General features: G+C 39.0%; 1 protein-coding gene across 1 annotated transcript in view; it reads left to right on the forward strand.

The window, feature by feature from the left end:
- Window positions 1–570: 570 nt before the first annotated feature.
- MOV10L1 (Mov10 like RISC complex RNA helicase 1) overlaps window positions 571–20,618 on the forward strand; it is a 32,588-nt gene continuing 12,540 nt past the window's right edge. The window contains exons 1-16 of the mRNA XM_057415825.1: window positions 571–658; window positions 2,134–2,318; window positions 6,597–6,747; window positions 7,155–7,267; window positions 8,093–8,283; window positions 10,550–10,690; window positions 11,538–11,776; window positions 11,906–12,101; window positions 13,957–14,151; window positions 14,829–14,943; window positions 16,381–16,558; window positions 17,169–17,239; window positions 17,625–17,716; window positions 18,476–18,534; window positions 19,043–19,158; window positions 20,047–20,143. Coding sequence (XP_057271808.1) covers window positions 571–658; window positions 2,134–2,318; window positions 6,597–6,747; window positions 7,155–7,267; window positions 8,093–8,283; window positions 10,550–10,690; window positions 11,538–11,776; window positions 11,906–12,101; window positions 13,957–14,151; window positions 14,829–14,943; window positions 16,381–16,558; window positions 17,169–17,239; window positions 17,625–17,716; window positions 18,476–18,534; window positions 19,043–19,158; window positions 20,047–20,143 — 2,227 coding nt within the window. The remainder of the gene's footprint in view (window positions 659–2,133; window positions 2,319–6,596; window positions 6,748–7,154; window positions 7,268–8,092; window positions 8,284–10,549; window positions 10,691–11,537; window positions 11,777–11,905; window positions 12,102–13,956; window positions 14,152–14,828; window positions 14,944–16,380; window positions 16,559–17,168; window positions 17,240–17,624; window positions 17,717–18,475; window positions 18,535–19,042; window positions 19,159–20,046; window positions 20,144–20,618) is intronic.

Consider the following 20,618-nt stretch of genomic DNA (forward strand, 5'->3'; position numbering starts at 1 on the left):
GAGGCTGTGAATGCTCCATTCCTGTTTGTGTTCAAGGCCAGGCTGGACGACGCCTTGGGTGATATGATTTAGTGTGAGGCATCCCTGCCCACGGCAGGGGGGTTGGAACTAGATGATCTTAAGGTCCTTTCCAACCCTAACTATTCTGATTCTAGATTCTATAATGCAAAGAAAAGTTGGGCTGCATGATCCCCGAGGTCCCTTCCAACCTGATACTCCATAATCCTATGAAAGACTCCTCCCAGCATCCGCTCTGACAGCGGTCCCACCGCTCGGCCCTACCTGCCGAAGCCACTGTGCCGCCTCTCATAAGGCGCCGGTACCCGCCACGCGCCAAGTCCCCACGTGAGGGCCGCGGTAGGCGGAGCAGCCCCGCTCGGTGTCACATGACCCTGGCCCAAGGAAACCCCTCCCCCGCCAACCAGCTGCTGCATGGAGCCCGTCACGGCACACTACTCTTTCACGTGACCGGGAGCGAGCAGCGTGATTGGTCTGCACCGCCGTGGGGACTCGAAGCGCAGCTGTAGCAAGGGGGAGCTGGGGGGTGTTTGTTGCGGGGCGCGTTTGGCCATGTTCGCCCTCCTCGGCAAGGTGCTGGCCTACCTCTGGAGGCGCGCGGATGGCGAGGAAGGAGGAGAGGAGACATGTGCGGCATCAGGTAGGGGTTCCTGGGCGCCTCGTGGGTTCGCGTCGCTGAAGCCATGCGGGCCGTGAGTGCAGCTTCAGATCTTTGAGGGTGCTGGTGGTCTGGCCCCTCACACGAGCGGGCTGAGTGAAGACCTGCTTACTTAAGGAAGGGATTCAAGATAAGAAGGCAGCCTTTTGACTGCAGAGCGTTCAGGAGTGCGCCTAGCAGCACTTTTTGCTTTTTCAGTATAGGTGTTTTAAGTGTGTTGGATTCCCCATGTGAGTAATGCTGAGAACTTTCTGTCTGAGGTTCAGCTGAGCTTAAACCGTGACACTTGCTCTTGTTCCGGAAAATCTTGAAAATAGCTGTTGACCCAGAGCTTTTGGGAGAAGCTTTTTAGCTTGTGGGTATTATTTTATCTTGGGCTTTTCAATGTATTTGAATATATATATATTTAAGTGTTGGCTTCTACACCTGAAATGGGTCAATCCTGGCTTGACTGAACAGAGAGCTTTGGCTGGAACTGGGGGGGCGGGGGGAAGTTTGTGACCTTTGGAAGAAAGATCACGCAACTGAGGAGGACTACAAGGATGTTGTGAGGCTATGCAGGAAATAAATTAGAAGGGCCAAAGCCCTGCTAGACCTTAATCTGGCTACTGCTGTTAAAGACAACAAACAGTGTTTTCTATAAATATGTTAACAAAAAGGAGGGCTAATGAAAATCTGCATCCTTTATTCGAGGCCAGCAGGATTAGGGAAATAAGTGCCCCCCTGTACTCAGCACTTGTGAGGCTGCATCTTACATCATTTGTTCACTTTTGGGGCCCTGGCTACAGGAGAGACATTGAGATGCTGGAGAAATTCCAGAGCAGAACAACTAACCTGGTAAAAAGGGTCTGGAGCACAAGTCTTATGAGGAGCAGCTGAGTCTTCAAGGAGGGTGGTGGCAGAGTGGGAGGTGCTGATCTCTCATGGGACCAGTGATAGGACGCAAGGTGAAGCTGCATCAGGGAAGTTCAGATTGGACATGAGGAGAAGGTGCTTGACTGGAAGTATGGTCAGTCACTGGAACAGGATCTCCAGGGAAGTGGTCACAGCACCAAGCCTGTCAGAGTTCAGGGAGCGTCTGGATTATGCTCTTAGTCATATAGTTCAGTTCTGGGTAGTCCTGCAAGGAGTAGGGAGTTGGACTCAATCCTTGTGGGCCCCTTCCAACGTGAGATATTCTAGGATTTTTTTTTTTTCATGTGGCTTGAAGAATGTTGTTTTTACAATGTAGTTTGTATTTAACTAGCTCTCTTAATTGTTTGAAACCATAAGTTGCCATGAGAATTTAAGACTTAAATGTGAAACTAATTAGTTGGCAACTGTTGGTATCTTCAGTTGAGAAGAGAATGTCCTTTTTATAGGAAGGGTAGGACTTTCAGTAGCATTCATTACTTGTTGCATAGTTCCGTAAACTGAAACAATTTGGTTTCATGTCAGTGCTTTTCCTCTGGCTGCAGGTGATAAAGAATTAAAAACTGTTCAAGGAGTTGTGACAAGATTTTGCTATGATTATGGGATGATAGATGACATGATAATATTCACAAAGGATGCTGTTAAAACAGTTGTGCCCCTGACCGTTGGACAGGAAGTTACTGCCACTGTTGAAGAGGATAAAACATCAGGTGGCTTGAAGGCTATCAGGGTAAGAGGTGAAGATAAATAGTAGTCTCACTTGCTCTGTAAATCCCTTGAGACTTTTCTTTGAAAGTTAATATAGTTATAGTCTCATGAATTCTACAAAATAGAAGACATTTCCAGCTCCTCATCTAATGGTGATAAATTGGTTTGGTATTTTATTATTATTTTATTCCATCTCCTTTAAAATGTGCCTTTAATATTTGTTCTCTGAATATAGGTCTAGATTGGTTGAGCATCTAGACCTGTATCCTCAACCATTATGAAACTATTGGTTGAGATAATTGCATCAGAATTTGCTTAATCAAATGTAGGTCAAACCTCTGTGTATTAACATTTTTTGAGTTTCAAAGTCAATTTTATTGTTGCGTGAATGTATAAAAAAAATAAAAATGGGCTGCAAGTTTACTCTTTTTGCATAGAAGTGAATAAAAACATAAATTTGAAAACTTCCATTGTAAAAAAAAAAGGCAATTTACTGTCATGTGGAGTTATAAAATTGAGATTTTGATACCTTTTTGCTTACTATTTCATTTGTAAACCTACTTCAAGCTTGATTACACATTGTCACATCTTTAAGCTACCATGATTTTTTTGATCATACAGGCTCAGCTCTGAGGTGCCTGTGATAATCCAGCTGAGGAGCTGAGTCTGATGACCCTTCTGCATTTAGATACTACGTAAATACAGCTGGTGCTTGGAGGACTGACAGCAGTGCAGAAGCAGTTGATAACGGAGTGATACAGATCCCATCTTCCTGGCATGTACCCGCTGGCTTAGCTGCAGTATACTTTTAAGTACAGCACTAGATTACTGTACTTCATCTCATAAACGCACCCTGACCACAGTCTGGGCCAAAGCTTGAGCTGCTTTTATAGAGCAAATCACAGTGTAACTAGTTTAAAAGTTAACTTGAGCTTTCTAGTAAATGAATATTGGGTAATGAAGCATCTTACCAGCTCATGCCATCTATAAATAATGTAATCAGCAAACATATTTGTGACATCTGTAGACTACTGAAGAAATGGATTACTCCTGTTACTTGCACAGGCTTTTTTTTAGGATCTGTTGCTGGTTTTGGAATAACTAATCTCATGAAAACTATTTCTGAGATGCTGGCAGTTAATTGTCTACTGGGAGTTGCTTATAGGTGGGGTTTTTTATTCTGGATTTGTTTGGCATCTGTTTTTTAATAATTTATTTCAGGAAGATTTTAAATCTTGCCTGTTTCTATTTTTTTCTGTCCCGTGCTTCCTTTAACTCAAAACAGCAGTAATTCCTGAAGTAAATAAGATGTTTCATACTAAGCAATATTAAGTTGCAAAATGAACTGCAGTTACATACAAAATTGAAGGGATTTTTTTCTTGGCAAAATAGGTCTAATTTTGAAAACAGTGCAGTCTCTCATTGATTAAATAGAACTGAGGAAAGAATGTTAGTGGGGAGCAAGTTTTGTTGTGTGGTCTAAAATGAAACATGAAAGTGAAAGAGAAGGCTCATTTCTAAAATATTAGCAGCTCTAGTTCTATGAGAACCCTAGTGTCTTGTAAGATAACTTTTGTGTATGTCTGTTTGCTTTTTGTTTTGTTTTTTTGTTTGCTTTTTAAGTGTAAGAATGACTTTATGAGACTAAATACAGGAAGTCCAGCAAGCAAATTCAGTGCTGGTTGGTAAAATAGTACTCTCACACGCAGTCAAAAAATATGTTCATTTCAGTCTTTCTCCTTCCTTGTTTTCCATCTGACTGACATATTTTCACAATACTGTTGAAATATTGTCATCACTCCAAAATACATAAACCTGGTAACTGAGAAACTGCACAAGTTGCTCCACAGCAACTAGGATATTTTAGCAGTTGTGGGATGCTTTTTTGTATGTGCTAGATAATGGCCTTTTCCAAATACTGGGGATAAATGTAATGATTTATCTTGTTCCTGTTTGCGATGAGTCATTGTCATGCTTTAAACACAGCCAGTAGGTGCTTTATCAACATCGGATAAAGCCAAAACACAGCGCTGCTAACTACTAGGAAGAAAGTTAACTTCATCCCAGCCAAAACCAGGACAGTTGTAAGTCCTGTGGGCATCTCAGAAGATCTTTCTGGCAATGTAGTTTTTGGCTGGATGAGCAGCTTAAAGCCAAACTTGTGCCTAAAGTTGACTGGACTCCATAGAAAGTCAGGATCCAAAGGCATTCTTGATTTAATAAGCTGAGAGACAAAGATTTCTTCAAAGTACACAGTAGTATGTGAGCTTCTGCAAATGAAAAGGAAAATGGTGTAAGTGCTCTTCTCAAGAATGTGAGAAGGAGGGGAAGGTGGGAAAAAGGCATCAAAGTTACTCCTGGGCAAGAGCAACCATGACTGTAATGGACTTCCTGCATAAGGAGTCTAAGGCTGCCACTTTTGGTCCCAAGATTTTGTCTGTGTTGCTGTAAACCCCTTAATTACAGAAGAACAGCACTAGTCTCCCTTCTCTAAAAGGGTCTGTTCTAGGTGCTTGGTTAAAAAATTGAACTAATTCTGTGTTCTGATAATTCTTGAATTACTTTCCATGTAGTAGCACAAACTTGAGATGCCCTTGAGAGTTTGCTCAAAACAGCTGACAGCATTCCAGTCATAGTCTTTTGGGGGGGCAGAGGGAAGTCTCTCTTTAATCCCTTAGAAGAAAATAAAATAGCTTCCTGATGAGCATAATCATTAAATAGTATACAGAGTTGTGCTTGGCCACCAATACTATCTTCTTCCAAGAAAACTGAATATTGCCTCTTAACTTTTGGTGTTGAAGTAACCTTAAAGATATGGCTCAGATTTCAGAAGTGAGTGCAAGCCCTACAGCCTGAATACTGCCAGCATGTAGGTTTGCGGAGAATCTGGAAGGCACAATTAAAACTTCTTTGGTGTCAGTTGTGTTTTCTGTATTACCTATGTTAAGGAAGAGCATGATCAGCCTTGGGTGGCCCTCTGCTCAGTGTTTTCCCTGTTGAAAGCATTTCCTTAAGTGTACTTGCAAGTATAATTCCATATCTAATTTTAAATGTAAATTTACTAGTCTTCTGTGGAGCAGTGTAATTGCTTATTTGGATTCTGTCCATATGAAGCCATACAAATTGCTTAGGAGAAAGTTTGATATTCTTGGATGTTCTTGGTGAATGTGAAGATAGTATCTGTCAGACTGCAGCAAAACATAATTTTTTCTGTATTTTTTAAGTGAGTTTTAAGGTCATTGAAAAAAATATCATGTAGAAATGGTTCTTTTAATGCGATATAACAATGTTGACTAAAGAATAAATGGTTACATATAGTTTAACAGTAATGTTTGCAAACTCTGGAGTAGAGGTAGGCCTAAGCTATTTATTACTATCTTAAATGGTAATATTTTTTACGTTCAACAAAACAGATTATATAGAAGTTATGATCATAGTACAGTTGAAATTGGACCAGACTTCAGGAAGTTTCTAGTCTAACCTTCTGCTCAAAGGAGGGTCAGCTTGTAGTTGGATCCAGGTGACTCAGGGCTTTATCCAGCCAGGTCATGGAAACTCCACAGATGGAGAGAGACCGCACAGCCTCTGAAGCTTGAACCCATGATGGTGGTGGCTCTTTGGGAGCAATAAAGAGAACTCGCAGTTCTAAGAATTCTAGTAATTAAAAGCAGAGATGCTATATACTTGCCCCAACATAGGTGGGGGTGGAGGGAAATCACATGCACTGATGCTTTATAGCTGGTGTTCTGCAGAGGACTGTTTAAGCAAGTAAACTTACATTTGAGGTGGTGATATGGGGAGTCTATATGAAGCAGTTCTTGAAGTTTTGGGTTTTTTGGTTTGGTTTTTTTTTTTTTCAGATTATTAATGGCAGTCTGAAATACCTACTGTTTATAAATAACATCTTGAAAACATACTTTTTTCTTTCTGAAACAGTGACGTCCTGGTTCCACTTGTGTGCAGTCAGATTGCTGGGAGGGCAGTGGTCCTCTTTGCAATATGAAGAAAATTCTTAAGTAGAACTAAAGCAAGAGAGGCATGAGATATTTGACAATCAGCATGAAACTGTAGTAGCTGTCAGTGTTGCGGTATCCAGCAGACTTCTTAAAAAAGAAGTTAGTGGCTACTGTTTATGGGTTTTGTGTACAAAAATGAACAGCGACAGTGAGCGTAGAAACGTCTAATGAGGAGCTTGACTTCCGTAAGCTGTTTAAATTATGGTATTTATTGTACTAATATATGTTTAACATACAAGCCTAAGTATCAGCTGTTTGAATGTTGGGATTTTTCATATTAATAGGTAGATGCTGCCCAAAATACCTGGGGAGACTCCAGTGATGATGCTCCTGAACAAAATATGAAAACATTAATTGGAAATATTACCTCTGTCTCTAAGAATGGTGGCTATATTAATTGCAATACATTTTTTGCAATGGAAGATGTCTGTGAAGGTGTGTAGGGGATTTCTTTTTCTTACTTGCTCTTCCTTAATTTTTTATATGTATAATAGAAATATCTTCTGATAAACTTGCATTCAACATCCCAAATAAGTTCTAATAGCATGTATGCAGTGAAACAAACATGGGGTTTGGTTGAAGAAAGCTACCTCTTCATAACTGGCATGCAGTCATATAAGCATAAGTTACGGGCATGCAAGTGTATTTTTCCACTAGCATCTCTTGCGTAGTTTGTCATAACCTGTTGGGGAAAGAAATGCTAAGAGAAGTTTGAACTCGCTGGATCTGAATGATGCGTTGTTCTGGCTGGTTATTTTATTTAACTTAAATTAGTTCTGCATGAGAGTAATGCAGAAGACATCAGTTGCAATTAAACTTGAGAAATGTTCTGTCTTACATAGGCTTCGAACCTTATGAAGGTGACTGTGTGCAAGCAAAATATTTTATTAACCCAACAACTTGGAACAGTGAAGCAGTTGCTGTAAAGCCTTTGAGATATAAGCAAGTAAACAAGGTAAATGTTCTGTATATTATTTTTGGCAAGAGGAATCTTGTCTGAAGTGGGGTTTTGCAAGTGGTTTTAAGTTGCTGATATGGGTAGATCTTCTGTAAGACATCTTTAATTAAAAGGTAAAGCATATCACCTCATCCATTTACAAGAGTATGTCTAAAATAACAAAGCCTTTTGAAAAAGCACGTGCACTCTGTTAGAACAGGATGAGTTACTTATTTACAGGCTATCAATTGTTGGATGCTTACTGTTTTACTTACACGCATCCTCATTACAACCAGTGTATTTTTCAAACTTTGAGAAGTAATGACTTTGAAATTTATGTTGTTTTAATTTATCCAAGCGTTTTGGCTTGAAGGCAACTGTTGTCCCCTTTTTCATTTTACTGAAACTACTTGTTACCTCTAGTAATACATGTACTAGGTTTATGGTTTATTGTATTTGCCTTATCTGTAGATAATGAATAATATTTGCATGTCAAGCATAGGAAAAAATTTTTTATGACTGGTAATGTTGAAGTATAAACTAAATAAGTTGGTAAGTCACAAGATAGGTATGATTAAGTCAAATATACATATTGTAGTATCATTTCGGTGAAACCTCATGCTTATCTGAAGTAGTTGTGTTTCTTTACATTTCTAAATCTAAAGATGAGCACAGTGATTCTAGGTTAGATCTGTGTGTTTACCTCCTGTGAGCAACTGAAACTTCAGAATGCGGCTCTGTTAATGCTGGAATGATTGTTGCAGGAAAAAACTGCAATGGTTGGTAATGGTAGCTAGCTTAAGCAGATAATACTCAGTAACAGTGAATAACAAACTGTTTCAGGCTCGCATTTCCAGCATCTGTGGAAGAAGTGGTGCAGTAAATGAGAGTATATTTTTTACTTTGGATTCATTGAGACTTCCTGATGGCTATTCACCGTGTGAAGATGATCTAGTGAACGCAGTTGTGGTGGAGAGCACTCAGTCGTGTTACGTTTGGAGAGCTCTCTGCTTGGTGCCAGTCAGCCAAGATGGGTAATGTTCATTCTTCTGTTCTCTTTCCACTTAATAACAACTAGAGATTAATTGCAGTTATGCAGCTTAAATTCTTCTGCATCTGTAAAGCAAGGAATACTGTGAGTTATCACTAGTTGACTAGAAGGCTAGTTGACTAGTTGATGGGAAGATCAGAGTGTGATACAATTTAGCCCTTGATTTTTTTTCTTCCTTTCCAGAAGGTGAAGATGCCTAGAGAAACAAAACCAGTAGCAGCTCATGGATAATGCTAGGCACAGTTGGAATTTTGATGGTTTTGTTAGAAAAATGCCATGCTCATGCTCTTACCTTGTGTTTCCTCTGTGTTCTTCTAGTGAGGATTTTGCTTCTTGAAAACCATTCTCAGCAAAACTGATGTAAAATAGTTGTATCCTTAATCCATTTTGCTTAAGTTGTAGTAGTCTTCAGGTATCTGTCCTAAACAAGAGTAGTTCAGTGATCTGAGGAGTATTGATTCTTGGGCTTGCACATACCAAACTGAGAGGTTGTGCAGGTACTATAGAGACTATATGGGATGTGAAGTGGATCTGGACAGATGGCAGAAAAGGTTGAAAAAAGTAGATGATCACTAAGGAGAAGCAGCAAAATTTTGTGGAATAAACAACTACGTAAATGTGGAAAGGAACGACTAGTCAGTAGCAGTTCTGCAGCAAAGATCTGGAGTTTGGCTTGCGCGTTTGGGTGTCTGTTCTGTGAAAAGCACAAGCACAGGCCAAATGTGTATAGATAGGGCTGTTACCTGTAAAATGTGTCACTCAGTGCTAACAAGACTTTGGTAGGGTTACTGAGTGTGATTGTGCAGGGCAAAAATAAGCTGTTGACAAAGTTGAAAGTCCTAAGGAGAGCAAAAAGGGCATCCGGATACCTCTCCAACAGTGTCTTTTGGAGATCTTGCCAGGAACTGTGAAGAATGGAATAAGCAGTTTTCACTGGAGAAAATGGATGCAATAGACTTAAATTATACTTAAATAAAGCTTGAAGTTTTTACATCACTTTGCACAATAGTACAATTTGTTCACTTGTTTTCCAATTGGACCAATTTTTAATGATGGATTTTTATACAGAAAATGCTTACTAAAGCCAAGTTACAAAAGTACACTTTCAGGTTGATTTCTCAGGTTTACTTTATTTCCTACCATATCAAAAACTTGAGGTTGCTTAAGCTGCAGTGGGAGACATCTAGTGGGCTTTGCTAGTAAATTGATGTAGCTAATAGAAAATGACCACAGCTGTTTTTTGTTTTTTTTACTTTATTATATTAGATGACCTCATAGCAGCCTTCCAGTATCTGAAGGGGGCCTACAAGGATGCTGGGGAGGGACCCTTCATTAGGGACTGTAGCAACAGGACAAGGGGTAATGAGTTCAAACTTAAACAGGGAAGTTTAGGTGAACTATAAGGAAGAAGTTCTTTATTGAGAGGGTGGTCAGGCACTGGCACAAGCTGCCCAAAGACGTAAATGCTCCATCCTTGGCAGTGTTCAAGGCCAGGCTGGACAGAGGCTTGAGCAGCCTGGTCTAGTGGCAGGTGGCCCTGCCTGTGGCAGGAGGGGTGGAAGTAGATGAGCCTTAAGGTCCCTTCCAACCCAAACTATTCTATGATTCTGCAATTCTTTGACTAAGTAAGGAAAACTTATGGTGTGCAGATATTAATGACACTTAAAATGCTTCCAAGTCATTTTCTTGCCACTTTATCTAACAGAGTAGTTTCTGAATGGTAGAATAGAGGCAATTCTTTGAATTGTTTCTGCAGGTAGCTGGCACTGAGAGAGCTCTGGTCACTGTCTCAGGGAAGAGCGTATGACTTTGGCTTCATGATTTTTCATCAGTAGTATGTGCGGTAGTTCTTAAGGGTGCTTTTTTTTTTTTTGCTTTTTAAGAACTTACTTTTCCATTTGCTGCTTTCAGATTGTAGCAGTGAGCAGAAGACGTAAGTGCTTGGGGTACATATTAAAACACTTCCAGTCTAGTCATTTTATCTCTTAAGCTCCAGTGCTAACCCAGAACTGTTCTTTGTTGTGTCTTGGTTCAGCTCCCAAGGAGATCTGTAACAGCTTCAGGCTTGTTTTCAATTTGCTGCTTAAATTAGTAAAGGTAATCAAGTTGTCTTGGAATTGTAAGTAGCCTCTCACCTGCTTCTTCCTGAATGTTGTGCCTGTGCTCTGGTATAGTGGTTCTAAAACTTCTGCTGAAAGACATTTGTTGAGTCTCTGTTTTCAAATTACCAGCTAAAATTATTTTTACAGACAATTTCACTCTAATGGAGTCAGTATGGATGAGCCTTATGAAGACTTAATGAGAGACAAAGGAGGGTTAGAAGTGTCAAGAATGACTAATTTTGGAACTCTGAAGCAGGGGGAGTATAAAAGAATGAACATTTGGATAGAGTAAGCCTTTCTGATTGTTCTAAGGTTGCTTTCTTCTGTTCTATCACTCCATAGTCTGTAAACCTGTCTTTCATACAGTCTTGTGGTTCATGGTCTTCAAATAACCCCCGAAATACTTTGGAATTAAAGAGAATTCCATATTGAATTTAATGTCTTTAGGATAGTCTTTTTTTATTTTACATCTGTCTTGCAGGTACTACTTTGTGGTTTTCCAATCCTGTGTCTCTTTTCAGTCCTAATAAAATCCTTTTCTGGAGTGAGGATTAAAGTAAATGCTTTACTTGTACGTGTGTTTAAATTAAACTGCAGATAGGCGGTTGTCTTCAAAATCCTAGCTCATGAGGCTGTTGCTTACTAATAGATTAAAAGCAGACACTTTTAACTTGGATGCTGAGTAACTATATTGGTGTATCTTTGAGGGGGTTCTGTTTTGGTGGCTTTCTCTTTGTTTTGGGGGGCTTTTAGGGTTTCCCCCCCACATCTGGGCATAGAGGCTCAAATGAAGTCATACCTGAATACCTTCTGTTAGTTTCTGTATGCTCTTTCCTAAGAGTCAGTTATCCAATGATAAATTTTTTAAGTTACCAAAGCTGCTTTTTTTTTTTAAATGCAGAATATTTCTGTATGCTTCATAGTAGTTGATAAGACCTAGAAATACTAACATGTAACAAAGGTTTTAGTCCTCATAAGTTAGAAATAGCAATGCAATTTCTTTCTGATAGTGGCTGTGAAATAATGGTGAACTAATCTGCTACAGACAGTTGTATTTGACTTCAGGTAGAATTAAGCTTCCCAAGAATATTAACTATGCATTTAATTATGTAATGAATTACATAATTACTTCTAGGAATAAAGGGTGTGCACCACAGTCCTTAATCAGCTGCAGATTAGCTGGATGGATGAAAGACAAGCAATTCAGTTTTCAGATGCCTCAAAAATGCCAGACCAGTGCAGAAGCATATCTGTCATCTTTTCCAATAAATAAAGAAAACCTCTCGAAAGCTGCAGTTAATTCATATAACAGTGGAGGAACAACATATGAGTCATTGCATAATACATCCATTATGAAGAATGGAGTCATTCCAGGTACAGTGAAACGTTAATATTTGAATGCTGTGTATTAGCTCCTCAGAATACCTGTAAGTTTGAGATGCCTTGTCTCTGCTAGCAGTCGCAATTGGGGTAAGAGAATTATTTAAAATCTGTTTGCTGCAGAAGGAATTAATTCTCAGGATACAAATCTGTCAGGGACAGAAAAAACCTTTTCCCTGGTGGAAGATGAAAATCTACATAATGGAGAAAAGGAGCAAAGAGAAGATGTGGAACAGCCAGTAAGACATGTCAATGGTACTGGAGAAATTGTCATACCACCAGGTGGAAAAACATTCATAGTGGTCATATGCACAGCTGCGTAAGTATTTTTTTCCATTGGTTCTGACCAGTACAATTGAAACAAGTCATGAAAATTGACTTGATAGTTCCCTTATTCTGGGCACATTTTTTGGTGCAGGATAACATAAGCCAGTATATATAGCAAATACAGTAATGAAAGGAGTTATTTTAATGCTTGATGCTGACTTTTGTCAAAAGAAAATGGTAGTAGCAAATGGAGAAATATAATGGGAGTAGATAGCTTCTCTTAAAAAACACAGTAAGGTGAAGATGATGCCTGCAGCTTTTTTGCGAAACCCATTGTTCAATGAGCATTAGAGCTAATACAGATTTCCAGGAAGTTTGTGTTGTGCCTGGTAAGTTTTCTTCCGGTTTCAGTACCCTGATGTCTTGTCATATTAAATGCAGATTATGTATGCTGAAATAAAAAAGGAAAAAAGTTTTCTTCCCTGAGGGTGTAATTTATAGAGGACATAGTTACTGAAAAGCAAAAATACTTTACAAAATATTTCATGGATTTAGTTAAGAATAAAAAGTGGCTTTGTATGAGCTCTTTCACAATAGGAGCCTCCATATTGGAAAGCTTACTTTCATGTACTTTTCAGTTGCTTCCAGCTATAGCTCTACAGATGTTGTGTACCACAACCATTGATTCTTACGATGATAATTTGAAAGTTGAGAGTAAATCATGATCAGATAGTTTCATTCATCAAAGCCGCACCATATGAGCTTTCACACTACTTCTGTTACCATTTTAAATAATGAGGCAAGGGGTAGGAATCTTAGGAGGATGATTTAGTTGCTATTTGAAAGATAAGCTGCAGGCATGGCCTGCCTTTGTGAAGAAAGGCATGTAGAAAGAACAATGTATATACCTCGCTGTAGATCTGTAAATGCCACAAAGTCTGAGAATCTTCTGTTAATACAGAACTACCCATACAAAACTCCATGGGAGGCTGCAGCGTGAAGGTAGCAAGTGCAAGCTGGCCACTTAAGAGGCCATAGAGCCTGTAAAGTTGGGCCATAAATCTGGGCAGTTGAGTGTCTGCACTGAGTTTGTGTATCAGAGAAAACCAGGCTACAGCTTTAACCTGAGCAGGTAGTGTTAGGTGACATGAAAAAGTGGTACTGCCAAAGAGGAAGCTGGAATCCTGATGGGATGCCTTTGTTTCAAGCACACAGTAACAGTGTTGGACCGTGTAGTTGGTGCTGAGGAGAGAATTGGGCTCTAGGTAGTGCTGGGATGGGTTCATTAAAGGATTTCAGAGCAGGTGGTATGTGTTAGGTCTTTTGTCTTAAGTTCCTTAGAAACCAGTCTGAAGAAACTGTTCCATCTGATTTCTACTTTTTTTCCCCTCCCCTCTGTCAGTCCCCAAGCACCATTTACATGTGTAAAGTGCATTTTTCAGGAGTAAAGGATTTCTCCTGCTTTCTTCCCTTGCTGTGTTTACAGTTAGGGCTCAGTTCTGAGTAGCCTTAAGCAAGGTGGACCAAACCACTGTTTCTGCAAACAATGAAGGGATAAGCTTCAGGTTCCTGTGATGGAAATGTCTGGTCAATCTCTCAGTAACAGTAGTTCCAAGATGTTCCTTGTGACATATGTATGAATTCTGTACCTAATATGTTGAGAGGAGGGATTTTACTCTTTTATCAAGCTATTGATGAAATAGGGGGGTTGAGATTTTTACTTTTTATTTATTTTACCGGAATTGAACTCCAGATGGGGAGTGAGTGTGAGGGATTACCCTACGTTATCAGTTCTCATGTGTTCCTGAAATGAGAATCTGCAATGCTGTTTTTAAAAATATGTATGGCTGGGGAAAATCAAGTGTGAACATGATGGTTTTAAGAACTTAACTTCTGCTTACTTCAAGAAATCCTGGGTACAGTAGAGAACTCCTGTTGCTTGTTTTTTCTGATTTTACTGTGGGACGTTATATTGAAGCCACTGTAACAAGTGAAGAAGAATTACTACTAGCACCCGTGGAACCATTTTCTCCAAGAAAGCCTAAAATTAATCCAGAACCTCAGCCAAGGATGACAACAGTGGTTGTCCCTAAATACAGAAGGTACTGTGAATTGGAACAAAAATAACACCTAATGCTGTTGTGTTTGATACTGCTACATCTGTAAGACTGACAAAGGAAATGTAAAATTGGGAGAATCTGTACATCTGTATATATGTACATTGCAAACAAGGTAGGTGTGGGCATTACTGATGGAAGGGATTTTTTTAGTAATGAACTGCTTGATTTCTCTCTAGATTTCTCAAACACAAGTTCTTTCTACCATATAATGTGATGAAGAAGATAAATGCTGTTGCATAGAAATCTACAAGTAACAATTGTGTAATTAAGAAACAAAATGGAAAAAGTTTTCTGAGAGATTTAGCTTCTTAACTGCTCAAGCAACTTTGAGGTCTATGTATGATAAATGTTGCCCATTCTTTCATTGTCAAAACAACTTTCCTTTTGTGAATAAGCTCCCATTATACTTAGAGTATTTGCTTAGTTATAAAAAATATCCCTAAACTGAAAAAGTAGACGCATGATGTTTTCCAATAATCTTTACCTGGAATGCTTACCTGTCTTCCCAGCACAGCAAACTTAATTGTCACTTCGAAGGAACCGTTTGGCCTGTCATGTGTGTGCATGTTCTGGCCTTGATGATGTGGCATGTTAATTAGCTGCTTTTCACATGTATAATTTGAGAAAGCTAAATGATCTGCAATACATTTTTGTTTTAGAAGTCACAGAAAGCATTTGCCAAGCTTTCTACCACATTATCCTGTACCAGATGATTTAAGAAGATGCGTGGAGCAGAAGTTAGACATACTGGCTTTTCAGCCTCTCTTAGCAGAGGTATGCAAGCGTAGGTTTATATAAGAAAATATATTTTATGTATGGTGTTTGTTCAAGCTGGCCTTAATTTAGCAGAAATATGTAGCCCTTTGGTATAATGGAAGATGATGTAATCCTACTGTAGGCTTAAGACTTTAGTCTGCTGCATAACTTCTATTGAGTTTCAGTATGTCACAGAATCCAAGCCTATAAGAGTACAAAAGGGTAAATGTGAAAAACTGAAAAGGGAGTAGGAGTATACGGGGAGGGGGAGAAACGTGTAGGGAATACTACAGAAGCTGAACAAAGATTCCTCTTCGCTTCTTGAGCATCATTTGAAAGGGGGGTTTTGGGTGTCAGAGCAGTAGTCCATCAGTTTTCTCTTAGTAAATGAAAGCAGAGTTTCTTAAGATACTGCAATAACAGAGGATTCTTTTCTGGATGCTCAGAACTTTTGGCTTTCTTTAAATCCTCAAATTTAATTCCCTGCAGCTTGTTCAAATTCTTCACACACAGCAGTTTCAGAGTATACACACCAAAAATTAAAAGCAAGTCTAACAAGAATGTTCCAGTGATTCCTTCTCTGGAACTTTGTCCTGGTTTCTGGTAGAATGTTGCTGCTACTCACTCTTTTGTTTCCCTAACTTTAAGGACTTGTAAACTTGGTCTGATACCTAATTTTTTCAAAAATGCAAAAGGCTGTTGTCCGCTTTCTAAACAGCTCACACAAAACCTGAGGTCACAGCATTAAGACAGCAGGTTAGTGATTCTCTCAGAAATATAAAGCTCTCTAATGTTTGAAAGAATTTTATATGGGAAGTTTGGTAACTTTTAACCACACCTTAAGTTCTGTGACTGTTTTAAGTCTGCTCCAGGAGGCACTGCTCATCTGCCTTGTGTTTGTGAGAAGATACCAAATGGAAAACATTCTGTGCTGTCAATTATTGTTTAGATAGAACTTTTTGCTGTTGGAAAATACCTCTTCAGTGAGGTGCATTGAGCTCTGAGGAAGAAAGTTCAGGTTCTTTCAGCTTGCCATAAACTGTATCATAATCAGCCAGTGCCAAGACAGATATGGCTCACTCTCTCAATCATCTCTGCCCGGTGTACTTAGATTTTTATGCTTTCTGGGATTGCTGAGCATAGAAATCCATTTGGAGACTGTCCCTGAATTTAGATGTTGAAACTGCTATTGGAGAAGGCAGAGACTTGGTTAACTCTTCAGCTGACTGGCCGTTGTATCTGAGCTCCAAGGATTATACTAATTCTCTTTTGACTACTGAAGGAGTTTAAAATATTAGCTAGTATATAGAAGCATGTATTTAGGTGCCTTAATTGGCAACCCAGTTCCTGTGCAGTCTGTGTTAAGATTTTTTTTTTATGTAATGTTAAGAATAGTGGGTTCCACATCTTAAGTGTGGAAATTACAGCAGTAATGTATACTGGTTTATTTTTCAGCATCTTAATATAGATAATTATAAAGCAAAGTTTTCTACTCTGTTGTGGCTTGAAGAGATCTATGAAGAAATGGAGATAAAAGACTTTAACATGAGTGGGGTTACTTTGAAGAGGAGCGGGGACTTTTTAGTGTTGGAAGTGCCAGGAGTGGAAGAGGGCAGACCTCACCTCACTGCAGGTAGTAGTTAATGTGTGATAAAGCCAAACAGCATGTTGGTCAATATTTTCAGTGTAATTCAAACTCCATTGCTTACTCACTTCTTTAAAGAAGTCTTGCATGTATTTGAACACAAAGTTACTGATCTAGGCTACTAGACAGGTGAACTGCACTGATAAGTGTTTCAGTGCAAGTCTTAAAGTGGGTGCTGTCTGAAGCAGTGCTGTGTGGCTGTTCTTCTGCCTATTCAGATACTTAGGATTTTTCATGTGCAAAAGCAGGGGCTTTCTCCAAAAATAAACTGCAATGTAGTAATAACTTAAAAGACAACAGGAGTGTCAAAAGCAAAATCCAGGAAAGTAGTTTAAATTCAGAATCTCAAATAATAAGATACTGTTTTCAGGAGGTGCTGTCTGATGGCATCAATATTTAAATCCCTTTAATATACAACTGCATATGGTATTTCAGAACAGGGGCTCACAGATACAGCAACTTTGCTGAAGTTAGTTAACATCTAGTATCCTGCAAATTCTTAGTTTAACTATGCAAAAGAGCAGAAAATGTAGTGCTGTGGTGAGCATTTTACTATTCCTTTAACAATATGTTGCCTTTCGACTTTTTTCACAATTAGGTAATAAGGTGATACTGAGAAGTCAGGTATACTCTGAACATATAATAGAGTACGTTGCCTATATTACTGAGGTAAGCAAGGTCCATCTCCTGTTGAAAATAATGTGGTCCATGAGTTTCAGAAGGGAAGTTGGCAATTCATGGAGTTACAGACTATTTTAACCTAATTTTGGGAAACTAAATTTATTTTATCTATGTTCTGAGAGGTGATTCCGCATTTTTATTGCGTTCTTTAAGTCTTTGGCTTCCCTATGCTTTTTAGATTATAATTTTTACCTGCTCTGAAAACACTCATAACATAATGTAAATACCCAGTATATTGACAGCAAGTATATTGACAGCTAGGTGTTCTTTTTGGAGGTTACGGGGGGGTGTTCAGTGCTTTCAGAGATGCTTCTTTGTGTTTAAAGTACTAAACTTTCATCAGTAAACTGACTTCTTTTAATCTTTGCAACAGATATGTAATGAAGATGTTACTCTTAAATTTAATGCAGATTTTGAACAGTCTTACAACTCTGAACCTATGGATGTGGAATTTGTGCATTGCAGGTATTTTTATATTTCCAAAAAGCAGCATGTAATGATTTCTTTAGTAAATTGACTTTGAAAATGTACATGATTGTCAGTTGGTTGTTTTGATGGGTACAGGTAGGAGAAGGACATAATTAAGGTCTTGCCAACTCTTTCACCTCTTCTCCTCAACACACCTTTGCCACGACCTTCATCAGTAGAAGGCTGCATCTGTAGTCATGATGTACAAACAATTCTGGTCTTAAGCTTCTCTAAATGATTGCTTCAATGCCAGGCAGTGCAGGAAATAAGGTGGGAGAGTAGGGGGGAATAAGGTAGGGTATTTTGGGTTTGGTTACTTAGGTTTTTTTTAATGAAAAAAGATACACCAATATGGCTGCAAAAATATTGGGGGGGGGGGAGGAATGGAGGCAAGGCAAAACCTTTTATGGTTTTGTCTCATCTGTACAGAGTTGCATTATCCTCTCTGTAAAATCAGTTTTGCAGAGAACTTCCTTCAAAGGCTATCTGAGCCTGGAACACCAAGCCATCTTTGTCTCTCTGAAGAGCTAGAGGATATATGTATTAATATTTTTCATGGCAGAGCTGTTGAATGACACCTCTGTAGTGTATTCCTCAATAGGTGCTGCTTTTAAAAAATAAAATATTTTATATAAAAAAAAACAACCTATATCTGTATGGGCTGGTGTGTAGTAAAAAGCACAGGATACCTTGTATGCTGCAGTAGCTTATTGATATATAAGCTCTTTAATCTACAAATTTGTATTCTGATAACAGGGTTACTAGCAGGCGATGCCAGTTGGCAGTTGAGCAAGCTATCTACCTGAGTGAAAAAGGTACGCTTCAGTTGACTTAAGCTGTCTGGAGGAGTGACGTTGTGGGGTTTATTGTGGTTTACATTGTTTTCAGGGCATTCTGAGAAGAATGCATTGTAGGTTGTACTCTACAGGATTTTTCTGTAATGTTATTTTTCTTAACAACTCTGTGAATCTAGAGTAGGTATCATCAGGATAATTTCATCTGTTGACCCTCACAGGGGAGAGGAGCAGAAACAAGCTTTGAACTGTTTGAGCCAATAACAAATGTAGAAATCACGCTGGTAGAATAATAGCAAGTGAAACGACAGTGGTTTGCTACCTCAGAATTTATTACAAAGCACTGGTTTCTGGCTTTATGGTTGAGTAGAGCAATACATATGAACTTCATACAGGTCTTTACCACATTTGTTAGTTCTGGTAAACCAGTTTCAGCAGCTCAGAGGAAGCTGATGTAGCAGCAGTAATGTTAATCAGTGAAATGTGCTTTTAAATTTCTCTACTTTCTCTTTTTCCTCTAAATATGAAGTGTTATTTCCAGGAAGACTTGTCTTGCAATCACCACAAGCTGTCAAGACCCAGAATACTGCTAAGTATTGTGTTATTGATGATGGCCTTGAACAATGTTCCCAGCAGGAAAGTAAGGTATCTGTTCTGTAAATGTTCCTTAAAATGCTGACTGCCGTTCAGACTGGTAACAGATACCTACTGTACAGCTTTGTTAGAAAGGAATTGCGTAATGGTGTATCAAAGAATCAAAGTTGTATTCTGCTGCTTTCTGATGATGAAAGTCTTTGCTGCCTGGGGCAGGGGATTTTATAACTAATACTATTAAGCTAAGGCAAGTGCTAATAAAAAAAACTGTATGATTATAATTGGAATTGTCAGATTTGCCTTAGACTAGTTTTCATAGCTACTGTTGACTAGATACTTAAGTCCTGTCTGCTGTGGCAGGACCTAATTTTATGATGGGAGGTAATCATCCTATCCTAAGTAGATTTACTCAGGCTTCTTAACTGCTAAATTACATGAAAACTTGTAGAAATCTTTCTTAGGTAACCCTCTGAAGTCCTTTCTAGTCCTCCTTTCTATTTGAAGCAGCACTGTCACCATCACTAAATCAAGTCAGCCTCGGGGAGGGTGGGAAGCATTTTATTTTTGTCTAGAGATTCCACAGCCTCTACGCAACCTATGCTTCACCACCTTTCTACTCAAGATTTTTGTTGAATTCCCAGTATGAATCTTCCACCTGCAAGAGGTGGATGTGATCCCTTATGTCACTACAAAGAAGAGCTTGTCTGTCAGTTTTTTATAACTGATTTAAGCCATCGTGGCTATTAGACTGCTTCTTCACTTCCTCATAGCCAAACTGAAATCTGAGCTCTCAGCCTTTCCAGTTCATAACAAGAACATAGCATTCACAGTAAGCAAGGATCCTGAAAAGGGCTGAGGATTACTACTCAGCCATTGTGTTCTCAGACTGTTTTGGTTCACACAGTTATAAATGCATTTACCTTCACTTGCTGTTTTCAGGTCAAAAAACTGCAGAACAAACAAGCAAAATGCGTGGCATCAAGGGACATGAACACAACAGATGTGATGAGAGTAGCTGCGCAAACAAGCCAACTTGGTATATTTTCTATTCTTGAATATAAAGTATTAGTTCAGGATTGCAATCACTTCAGTAAGCCAGTACTGAGTAAGATACTTTTGAGATATCCTTGTGTTCTGTCTTTTAAGAGACAAATTCTAGAACGCTACTAGCAGCAAGTGTCATTGGAGTCTTTCTGTGGATTACTTAAACATCTCCATTCATGGAATGGTTTGGGCTGGAAGAGACCATAAAGGTCATCTAGTTCCAACCACCCTGCCATGAGCAGGGACACCTTCCACTAGGCCAGGTTGATCAAAGCCCTGTCCAGCCTGGCCCTGAACACTGCCAGGGTGGGGACAACAAGCTTCTAGTGATGGATTTGTACTCAATAAATTATCATCTCCCAGTCATTTCCTGGAAAATTTTTGATATCTTTAAAAGACTTTTCAGAAAGCCCAGATCATTCCTGAGCTTTTCCGGAAAGTGTGAATTTAAATATCAGTGTATTTAA

This window comes from Pezoporus wallicus, unplaced genomic scaffold, assembly GCF_028554395.1.
Source record: "Pezoporus wallicus isolate ANWC-B61680 ecotype Strahan unplaced genomic scaffold, APGP_CSIRO_Pwel_v1 contig_6966, whole genome shotgun sequence".
Classification (NCBI taxonomy): Eukaryota; Metazoa; Chordata; class Aves; order Psittaciformes; family Psittacidae; genus Pezoporus; species Pezoporus wallicus.